This window comes from Gobius niger, assembly GCF_951799975.1.
Source record: "Gobius niger genome assembly, chromosome: 8".
NCBI lineage: Eukaryota > Metazoa > Chordata > Actinopteri > Gobiiformes > Gobiidae > Gobius > Gobius niger.
Genome location: NC_136859.1, coordinates 13,823,887 through 13,834,761, shown reverse-complemented (window position 1 = coordinate 13,834,761; position 10,875 = coordinate 13,823,887). Strand labels below are relative to the sequence as shown.

General features: G+C 39.7%; 3 protein-coding genes across 3 annotated transcripts; 2 read left to right on the top strand and 1 right to left on the bottom strand.

Moving 5' to 3' along the window:
* The first annotated feature begins 318 nt into the window (after positions 1-318).
* nmt2 (N-myristoyltransferase 2) lies at positions 319-4,473 on the top strand. Its single transcript, XM_079562038.1, has 12 exons — positions 319-523; positions 1,117-1,234; positions 1,325-1,469; positions 2,232-2,350; positions 2,432-2,523; positions 2,617-2,733; positions 2,808-2,978; positions 3,046-3,154; positions 3,232-3,402; positions 3,486-3,653; positions 3,723-3,860; positions 3,937-4,473. The coding sequence occupies exons 1-12, from the start codon at positions 411-413 to the stop codon at positions 3,955-3,957; spliced, it is 1,482 nt and encodes a 493-aa protein (XP_079418164.1). The 5' UTR covers positions 319-410; the 3' UTR covers positions 3,958-4,473.
* Positions 4,474-6,457: 1,984 nt separating this feature from the next.
* Positions 6,458-7,455, bottom strand: rpp38 (ribonuclease P/MRP 38 subunit). Its single transcript, XM_079562147.1, has one exon. The coding sequence runs from the start codon at positions 7,299-7,301 to the stop codon at positions 6,525-6,527; it is 777 nt and encodes a 258-aa protein (XP_079418273.1). The 5' UTR covers positions 7,302-7,455; the 3' UTR covers positions 6,458-6,524.
* Positions 7,456-8,162: 707 nt separating this feature from the next.
* On the top strand, positions 8,163-10,327 carry acbd7 (acyl-CoA binding domain containing 7; the record flags this gene model as incomplete). Its single annotated transcript, XM_079561654.1, is given in 5 exon segments — positions 8,163-8,174; positions 8,955-8,985; positions 8,988-9,068; positions 9,146-9,208; positions 10,142-10,327. Coding segments are annotated over 5 exon segments (261 nt in total). The 3' UTR covers positions 10,216-10,327.
* Between the last annotated feature and the right edge of the window lie 548 nt (positions 10,328-10,875).

Below are 10,875 nucleotides of genomic sequence, written 5' to 3'. Positions count from 1 at the left end.
TTTGGGAGGCTCAGCCTGCATCTAGACAGAAAAAAAATCCTTGCGATCAAGCAAAACTTGTGTACCCCCTCTATAAACATTCTAATTCAAAATGTGTTGCCACCCCAGAAATTATCCCTGACCCTGCTTGCCACCCCTTGATGTTATTTCTAGATCCACCCCTGTTTCAATAAAAACTATGCAAAAGGATCTACATTCCACATACTTCTTGTACATAACTTATACATACGAAATTTATGGTACTAAATGTGAAAAGTTTGAGCACTGCAAAAATCTTTGTCTGTCGAAAGTGATTGCCTCCAGCAGCCTCCAGGCGGCGCCATCCTCCGGACTCTCCTCATCCCTCTCAAGTCGCTGGTTGCTGTGGTCTGTCGTATATTAACCTACGCTGCCTGGTTTTTAACATTTTTATGATGGCGGAGGACAGTGAGTCCGCGGCCAGTCAGCAGAGTCTGGAGCTGGATGACCAGGACACATGCGGAATAGACGGGGATAACGAGGAGGAGAATGAGCATATGCAGGGGTGAGGATGGCTGCCCTGGGAAATGCAGCAGCACTGTTTTCATCCAGCTTGTTTGTGCTGTGTTTATGTGAGTGCTCAGCGGGCAATGACTAGCACGGGAGCTAATGCTAACCGTTCGGCAACAAACAGCCAGGTTTCCGTTTCAAACCCATCATTTTGAACTGAACATAACATTTCATATAAACTGCCTCGAGAATTTCCCAACACTGCTCATAACATCTCGATAAAACACTTTTGACACAGGATAAGCCTTTAGAAACACTACATAGCAGGGATGGGAGCGAGTCATGAGCTAGCGCAGTGCTAGCTCAGCTGTCAGGCGTTGCTATGGCAGCTAGCGTTAGCTTATTTAGGGGTGCACATGTTTGACAAGATTCCCGCAGATATTTTGTTTGTCATTGTCGTTATTGTTCTTATTCACACACCTATAACCATCAAATGCTTCTGTGAGATACCTTGAATTATAATGACTCCATCATAAGGGTTTTCATGTTGATCTTGTTCAATGTATTCTGTAATAGTTGGGCCACTAAAGAGTAAATAGACAGAACAAAGTGGTTGACAATAGTGCACGTTTTATTGTCTGTTTGCAGAAGTCCAGGGGGAGAACTGGGGGCCAAAAGGAAGAAGAAGAAACAGAAGAGAAAGAAAGAGAAACCAAGTTCGGGTGGTGCCAAGTCAGACTCTGCCTCTGACTCGCAGGAGATAAAGGTAAACTGAAAGAGAACCCAGCCCCTAAACATCCAACATACAAACCAGGACTGTGTTAGTATGCAAAAAAATGGTCTTCTTTTTTTTTAGCAGAACCCAGGCTTGCCCATTCAGAAGCTGCAGGACATCCAAAGAGCAATGGAGCTGTTGTCCTGCCAGGGTCCAGCAAAAAACGCAGATGAAGCTGCAAAGCACAAATACCAGTTTTGGGACACTCAACCTGTGCCCAAACTCGGTGAGTAGTTTTCAGTTCATCCTCATTGAAACTATAGTTCAGATCTTGAATTACGTTAGCAAGTGTTTTATGGTTACATCTGATCTATACACAATATGCGCACATATTTCACCAGATCATTTAAGTCCTGTGAACTCTCTGTGTGGAAGACAAGCCATTTGATTTCTGGACCGTAGTCATTTTTACAATGTTAATGTATGTCTGCCCAAATGTGCATTGATTGATTAACAAGCTCATGAAATGCATAGATTGTTTTTATATAATGTTCAATATAGGGCTGAAACAACTAATCGATTAATCGACAACTAATCGATTACTAAAATAGTTATCAACTATTCCAGTAATCGATTAATCGTTTTCTAGTAAACACAGACTAAAATTGAGCAAAAAAGACATGACAATTATGTATTTTGGATGAAAACCTACTTTGTTTTTTAATGTTAGGGCCTGCAGTGTTTTGTACATCATAAATTTCAAAAATATCTCTCTTTGTCTCGACCAATCAAAGCAGAATTGGCACAAAGAGCCTCCTACAAACGTTTACTTTAAGTTTACTCCATCCACATGTCCTCAAGCGGCGCCACTTTAGCTTTATGTGATGAATAAATTGAAAATAATACTATTTCCATGCACCTTTCACAGCCAAGCGATTAATTGATTAATCGTAAAAATAATCGGTCGATTAATAATAAAATAATCGTTAGTTGCAGCCCTAGTTCAATATACTCACTGAATATCTATGGTAACCTTTTGCCTTGGCAGACGAAGTCATAACAAGCCATGGTCCCATCGAGGCTGACAAGGAGAACATTAGACAGGAGCCATATTCCTTACCTCAAGGTTTTATGTGGGACACACTGGACCTTAGCAATGCAGAAGTGGTAAGGTTTATTTGAAGTTAGTTGAGGCATATGTTGTTGCTTTTTGTGATTAATCATTTTCTTGGGTGCTTGTTTTTTCAGTTGAAGGAATTGTATACATTGCTCAATGAAAACTATGTAGAAGATGACGATAACATGTTCAGATTTGATTATTCACCAAGCTTTCTAAAATGGTAAGCACAATGTCCTGTCTAGTAAAGGTCAGTTTTCTGTAACAACAATGTGTTCATACAATTAACGTTGTGTTATTGCTTCTGTAACTTTAGGGCTCTACGTCCTCCGGGGTGGTTACCTCAGTGGCACTGTGGTGTAAGAGTGTCCTCCAACAAGAAGCTGGTTGGCTTCATCAGTGCAATCCCTGCAGATGTTCGAATCTATGACACGTAAGCCTGAATTTATACAATCAGAAACTGTCTGTTGAGTGCGTTGAATACATCAGCCATGTTTTGCATTATAGAATAAAGAGAATGGTTGAGATCAACTTCCTCTGTGTGCATAAGAAGCTGCGATCTAAACGAGTTGCTCCAGTGTTAATCCGAGAGATAACACGGCGCGTGAACCTGGAGGGAATCTTCCAGGCGGTGTACACAGCGGGCGTGGTGCTGCCCAAACCTGTGTCCACCTGCAGGTGAGATGCACAACATTTATTCAGCATCATCTTCACCGACTCACTGACCGTTTCTGTTGTCATGCAGATACTGGCACCGCTCATTAAATCCTAGGAAACTTGTAGAGGTGAAATTCTCTCATTTGAGCAGAAACATGACTCTGCAAAGGACAATGAAACTCTACAGATTACCAGATGTAAATATTTTAATGCTTGATCCTATTAATACACAGCGTTTTGTGGCAATGACCAAGTGTTTTAATGTGTTGGACAGAGCACCAAGACCCCAGGTTTACGGCCAATGGAAAAGCGTGACCTTCGCCCACTGACTGAGCTTCTACAAAAGTATCTAAAGCGTTTTCAGTTGGCTCCCTCGATGGGAGAAGAAGAAGTGTCTCACTGGTTCCTGCCTCAGGAAAACATAATTGACACGTTTGTTGTAGAGGTATTTCAAATGTTCTGAACAAAACTTTAGATGCCATTTATTTTTCCTGCTTTTAATTTAATCATTTACACTCTCACTTTTAGGGTCCAGGCGGTGTTTTGACAGATTTTGTTAGTTTCTACACTCTGCCCTCTACAGTGATGCATCACCCGCTGCATCGGAGCTTGAAGGCTGCATACTCTTTTTACAACGTTCACACACAAACCCCTCTGCTTGATTTAATGAATGATGCCCTCATCCTCGCAAAAATGGTAAAAAGAGAAATGGTTTCAAAGTGGTCCCTGAATCTTTATTCATTTCACGGAGTTTTGTTTTCACAGAAAGGTTTTGATGTTTTCAACGCTTTGGATCTAATGGAAAATAAAGTGTTCTTGGAGAAGCTGAAGTTTGGCATAGGCGATGGAAACTTGCAGTATTACCTCTACAACTGGAAATGCCCGTCCATGGACCCTGATAAGGTCAACAGCACTTTACGTTTCAGTGAGTTTGAAGCAGAAATATGTGGAGATTAACTTTTGTTTTATCTTTATTTAGGTTGGCCTTGTCCTTCAGTAGTACCTCTCCATGATTAAAGGGACATAGTGAGAGAGAGGTTGGCTGCAAAATGTGGATATTCTACATCTGAATACACAGGTACCTGAACTAGACAGAGCTCCAACAATGAAACTGGCCTAAGACGAGGCAGCTGGTCTCTGCTGAGAAATGCTCCACTCCAACATACGACGTCATGCTAACCCTGAGATCCTCACGCAAAACTCAAGACATTCTCCATTTTAAATGTACCTGAGTGACGTTCAACAGGAGGCCTTCACAAGGTGTTTTTCTGCCACAAACTCATCTCAACAGAAGGGTTTAGTTGGTTCAACTGGTGATTCACTTTTTTGTTTTGTTTGGCTGCCTAGTTGTTTGACTCTGTGCATAACGTCAAACCATAATAATGCCCAAAAAGTGACTTCCTGTTTCGATCCAGCCCGCCAAAATAAAAGCACACAGCTCGTCTCATTGGTTAGTTTAGCAGGTACGTGCAACATTACAAGAAAATAAGTAAATTCACACATTAAGTTTTTCCTCTGTTAAAGTGATTGTAAGTTTGCAAAGTGAGGAGAGATGGAGATGAAATGTGAAAGTAAAATCCCTCCCCTTTTTAACCTTTTAAGCCTTTCTTAGTTTGCAAAATGAGGAGAGCATGAACAGAATTTTCAAAAGTAAATGATCAAGCTCCTCCCCCTCTCCCCTGATTGGACCTGACCGGCTGGTTCACAGGAACAGCTCGTCTCATTGGTCAACACGGGAGGATACTAGACTCTGATTAGTTGCTGAGATCCAGGAAGGAGGGACTTTACAAAAAATAATATATATATTTATTGCTTACTTTAATGCAAAACCAGGCGGTCAGTTTTGCTCATTTTAGAAAACTTGTTTAAACATTTAAAATTCCAGACTATCACTTTAATAGTTTGGCAGATAGAAAGTTGAACTAATGAATAAGATGGCGCTTTTATTTTTTGTGTGCTGGATCGAAACAGGAAGTGACTTTATGATTTGAATTTATGCACAGTCCGTTCCCCTTTCAGCTACACATGCTGTTAATGTGAGAAAAAGATGACTTATTTTCACCGTCCAACTTTGGTGCTGAGTCTTTTGGAATTAGAACCTAAAGATTTGGGAAAAGTATTTTAAAGACCTTCATGCGTACTTCAAAGCATTTTCAAGACCGCTGCTGTTCTCATTGTGTACTCAGAAGACAGATGATCTTTATACTGCTCTTACACTGTAAATGTAATACAGTACGAGTCGGGAATTCATAAAAAGTATCCTTAAAATCTAAAGCTGTAGTCGCTCATATGGCTTAAAGAAGTGAGTGAGCTCAATACAATTTGAATGTAAAGCATCAGTCAAGCACAATGTTACAGGACTTGGGTTTGTTCCTTTTCGAGTTGAACTGTGAACCTATAAACCTTTTTCTATAGTACACCAAAATGACTAAATAGGATTAACATTTTGAGTGGTTTTAAGGAGAATTAAGGGGTATGATGTACACACTGGGTAAAAAGACAAGCATGGTAGCGTAAAGTTACAACTTATAAGCCAAATATGCAAAATTGTCTCAACAAAAACTATGAGAATCCTGTTCAATGAAGCTTAGATCACACAGAATTTAAATACTCATGCTTCTGCCTTTCTTTTTTTTTATATTTAGTGTAGAGTGAGTTTATTGGTTACAGTTTTCCGGGATCAACACTCGTGGTTACAATCTTGTGAAGGTAAAATAAGACAACTGGACTTACATTGGCTTCTATGGTTACATTTATGGTTTGCATCATTTCAACTGTTACAGCATTTCTTCTTTTATGAAACATATCCGGATGTGGATAACGGTCAATCTCCAAAGTTTTTTTGAGAGTCTTGTTTCAAATGGTATTTTATCTTTTGTCAGTTATGTGATATTTTGTTACTTGTATTTGCAATGTTCGTTTGCATATTTATGCCTGTTTTTGCAGTATTTACTTGTTAAGTTTGGACACTGAGCAGAGCTGCCTCCTGTATGTTTTTTACCCTCAATTTGGATAATACGTGTTATTTTCTGAAGTCAGGGTTCACCAACGTTTAATTTCCAACTCAAGTCCAGATATTATCAACCGAGTCCCAGTTTGCCTCATGAACAGATGTTGCCTGCAGCTGTTTGAATGAACTTTGAGCATGTGCGTTTTGCTGCGTTTATGTTGCTAGCCACACCCTTTAGGAAAACGTCACCTGAAGTACCTTTGTTCATTTTAAGATTTTAAAAGGTAGGGGTGTAGTATTAAACTACATACTACTACGACTGAAAAAATATTTTTATTCAGATCCATTGCAAGCTGTGAAAACGCTGAAGAATCTGTACCAGCATCATTTAGATGTCCCCATGCAAAACAATCTGTCTCAACACATAAGCTATACCAGCATGGATTGAATAAACTCATTTTGGTAAAAAACAAAGTTTATCTTCTTGAAACAAAGATATTCCTCTTGAATTGTAACAAATAGGTTTTCATTGAAAGTAATGTACAGTCATATGCTTGAATGTGTCCTCATGTTTGACTCCTCACTTAACAGTGGAGAGTGGTGTGAAAAGCCGCCGGCTACTTTTTTGACTTTTCTTTCCTCTTTTTAGCAGGGTTTGCAACTATTTTTTTCACTTTGAGAGGCTGCAGAGAGTTTGCTGGTGTCTGATCAGAGTCTAGTTTTCTTTTGAGGCCTCTCTGCTCTCCTTCCTCCTTCAGGGGGCTCTCACTGTCCTGTCGTGCATCTGTGGCTTGTGCGGTCTGGAGCCAGGGGACACTCAGAGCGGGCACTCTGGGCGTGATGGCCTCAACAGCATCTGTGAAGAGCAGGCTCTGACAGGGCAGCGGCCGCCTGAAGCCCAGGGCCAGGACGCTCTTGAGCCCCAGCGGTTCCGCCAGGGTCACGCTGAGCCGCGGCACCTGGCAGGCGGGCACTGCTCTGCTCGCGCTCAGCGAGATCAGGTGCTCGGTCATGTGTTTGGGCTTGACAGACTTGCACACGAGCAGGAGTTGGAGTTCGTTTCTTTCCAGCGCTTTAGTCACTTCATTTATGCCAATGGCCAACTGGCGTCGGACTGAGAGATCTGTCCAGCCAACTTCTCCTTCACTCTTCACTTTGGGAAGCTGTGGCGCTTCAGCTTCAGCTTTATTCTTCTTTCTCCATTGACGAAACATTTTAACCTCCTTTTTCTGAAAGCCCGAAGAAATAAGCTTGTCTTTGACAGTCTTCAGGATGAAGTGCATGTCCTCCTGAGGTAATGGGCTCCACTGGGTCGAAAAAGGGGAGCTGAAGTAAGCCTTGGACTGAATGAACCTTTTCGCCTCCTTCTTTTGAGGCTTCTTTGGAGTAGTCATGGCAACAGGCACATGAATGAAAACTTACAGATTCATATAGTCCATCTATTTAATTAAAAAAAAGGTTTATGTGCATTACCGATTAATTTACAACACACGCGCAGGTGTTCATCTGTTTTCCAGCTCCACGAGAGTCCCATCAGGGAGCGGCCATCTTGAAAATACTGCGGCTTCTTCTTCGTTTGTGGAGTTTGACGGCGGCTCATTTGCGCCACCTTCTGGATTACACATAGTATTACCATTACCGGTGTACACCCGAGGATGAAAGAGTCATACAGCCTTCTTGACTCTAGGTTCATCATGACAAGGTTCATCTTTCTCGTAAGTTAAACAAAAGTATAATAGTAACATGAACTTGATAATAGACTTTGTAGCCGTAGAAATAATTTTGTATTCGCACAAACGTCTACAAACATCAACAATAATAATAACAAAGAATTGATTTAAATGGCTTCTTTTTACCTAATTCCATAAATCCAAATCTGGTGAAGGAAGTGAATCCCTCCATCAGCTCCTAATGTAGCTGCCTCAGACTAGATGGTTAATGTCATGTTTTACAAGTGCCTTTACAGATCAAAGGAACGGGACATCTTTGTTAAATTTACCAACGATAAAAAAACAATTTCAAGAAAGAATACTAGCTCTCTTCCTCCATAAAGCTCATGTTGTATTGATTTTCCAGAAAAGTAAGAGAGCAGCCAATGAGCGCCCGAGGAGCTCCGCAGACCCTCCTGCACGCGCTTCTATTGGCTGATAAATTTGCAGCGATCAGCTGTGATGCACTTACATCCAGGACGTGCAAAGAGGTTCTGTCTGCAGCACAGGGTGTAAATATCACAGTGACCGGTCTGAATCGAGGAAATGTCTCATCAGGTAAGAAGATTTTTCATTTTGATTATTGATTTGTCATTGAAGATGGGGCCGTTGTTTTATATTATCTACAAATCAAGTGACCTGAATGTGGGAGTCGACTTTGCGCCATTTTTGGATGCTCTGCACAGTTCATATCCTGAAACAGCTTCTACATAGATGTAAACAAAACTGTGAAATACCAAATATACTGTAGATGTCTGCATAAGTGGGTGTTTATGAACCCAGTAAAAGGGTTTGTTCTGTAATTTTCCGGGTGTGCTGTGTCCCAGATCTTTAGTGAAGTTGATTATTCAAGTTGGCACAAAAGCTCTGGTCTGGGCTGAATAAAGCTCCATTGTTTAACCAGAGGCCTGGCATCCCACAGTGGCTCCAATGTCACGCACAGATTTCTTAATGAGCCGTTTAATATGCAAAGGATCATATATGAGGATCAGCTCAGGACATGATCTGAAAATCATAAAGCAGACAACTTAATTTAGTTGACCTGGAATAATCTTACTCTGCAAAAGCGTTCAGTGATTCTTTTGTACAGAACAGAGAATACAGAGTTTATCCAGGAGTAATCAGTGTAGGCTTTGTGACAACTATATGACAAGGAATTTTGTTTTTCTTGAGATTTTGTTTATTTAATCTCAATATAAACACCTGCACCCCTGCTTACACGAGAGCTTTCAATGAAATGATGTGATTGTAACATAATAATAAGTTCAAAATATATTTTTTAACCAAAGACTTGTATTTATAGCCTCCTCACAGTAGTTTTTTTGTCTTACTTTGAAGGCAGAGTTTTCAAAAATTGCAGAGGATGTTAAGTGAAGACAAGACCCACTGACCAGGAACTGCTGGACCTGTATGGCCTGTACAAACAGTCGATTGTTGGAGACATAAACATTGGTATGATCCGCCGTGCAAAGGTGAACCTAACTCACTAACCGTATTCATATCCCTTATCTGTTTTCTTTATATTTTAGATAAGCCAGGGATGACGGACTTAAAAGGAAAAGCCAAGTGGGAAGCCTGGAACTCTCGGAAAGGTAAATGATAAACCCTGTAATGAAGTTGAATATCATGTATCTGATGTTTATACTGTTAAGCCCATTGTTCACTTTGTGATTAAAGTGATACAAGTTTGGCATAAATGTTGCCTTCAGTTTCAGGAAGTAGTGCCATAGTATCATTTTGCAACATATTTTTTATTAGTTTTAGTCTTTTGACGAAAATGTTGTTCAATCTTGGTCAAGATTTAGTCAAAAAAATCTTAAATTTTAGTCTAGTTTTAGTCGACTAAAATTGCAAATAAATTTAGTCGACTTTGCATTTATTATATTCATTATAATCATATTTAATCTTGTTCCTCTGCTTCATGGAGCTGCTCCCACATGAACAAAGCTCTGAGCTGCTCCTTTGGCAGAGAATTTACATGATCTGAGGCTCTTTCAGACTGTCAGTAGAAGTTTGGATGATTTTACTCTCTTTTTCATTTTTATTTAGTCTTATTTTAGTCAATTAAAATATCTGGACATTTTAGTCTCATGAAAAACTTTTAATTTAGTTTTAGTCCAATTTTAGTCGTCAAAAATATCACTTTGACTAAAATGAAGACTAAATATTTTAGTCGCCGAAATTAACACTGACCACAAGAGCCACATTTTTTCTCATTTCAAGTTCATGATCTTTTGTTCCAACTCAGCCGTGTTTGGTCTCAGGACCAAAAAACCTCTTTTGTTGGACCTGCTTCACTCGGACATGAGGTCGTGCAAACCTACTGTACTTTGTGACGGGCAGTGTAGCAGTAACTGAATACATGTGGAGAATACTCATTATTGGGAACTGTATTCTCCTAAAGTCACCCTTTCATGATCAAAAAGTCAGTTTGTTCATTATTTTTTGGCAGCTAACAGGCTTCTCTGTAACAGTAAGTTTTTATTATATTGTGCTTATTATTATTATTCCGTTCTACTTTTCAGACATGTCCAAGGATGACGCCATGTCCGCCTACATTACCATGGCTAAGGAAGTGATTGGAAAATATGGCATGTAATAACTTGACAGATAAATCAACCCTTCTGTCAAGACCATTGATTGCAAAAAATATTTTACTATGCAGTTAAATCACATCATAAAGTGTAACCTCCTTTTAAAATGTTTTTTTTTGTGTGTGACTAATGTTAATGTTTCATAATGTCCACAGACAGCTTGTGTTTCTGTTTCTGTTTGTCACCTTGCACTGTTTAGTTGTCTCTGTATGAAATAAACGGTACAACAATAAAAATGTACGATAAAAAAAAAAAAGTTATTCTTTGGTTTATTTGATGATGAACTCTTCTGCGAAAAATGTGAATGAAGTAATCAGTTGAAAGTGTGATTTAAATCTGGCATCATTTCAGTGCGTGTAGGTGTTTAGTGGATACAATGGGAAAAGCTTATCTGCATTTAATGATTTCATCCTTATCAACTCATGAGTAAAAGACAAATTACAGATATTGAAAGATGAGCACACTCGTACCAGCCAGAATAACAACCCCCTGCCTTATTCATTCATTATTTAGGCAATGAAAGATTAACCTCTTACCCCCCACCTTAATCCAGCACATTTTCTCCACTTAAGCATTTCCCAGATCTAGCATCTTGACTGCAGCTTACTGCCATTGCCATGATTTTGACTTTTTTTTGTTGCTTTTTCACCGTTTTATTGTTGCTT

Coding starts and splice junctions, on each gene's coding strand:
- rpp38 (XM_079562147.1), bottom strand. CDS start 7,301: ATGACTACTCCAAAGAAGCCTCAAAAGAAGGAGGCGAAAAGGTTCATT.
- nmt2 (XM_079562038.1), top strand. CDS start 411: ATGATGGCGGAGGACAGTGAGTCCGCGGCCAGTCAGCAGAGTCTGGAG. Junction 1,470..2,231: donor TCAACCTGTGCCCAAACTCG/GTGAGTAGTTTT, acceptor TTGCCTTGGCAG/ACGAAGTCATAACAAGCCAT. Junction 2,524..2,616: donor TCACCAAGCTTTCTAAAATG/GTAAGCACAATG, acceptor CTGTAACTTTAG/GGCTCTACGTCCTCCGGGGT.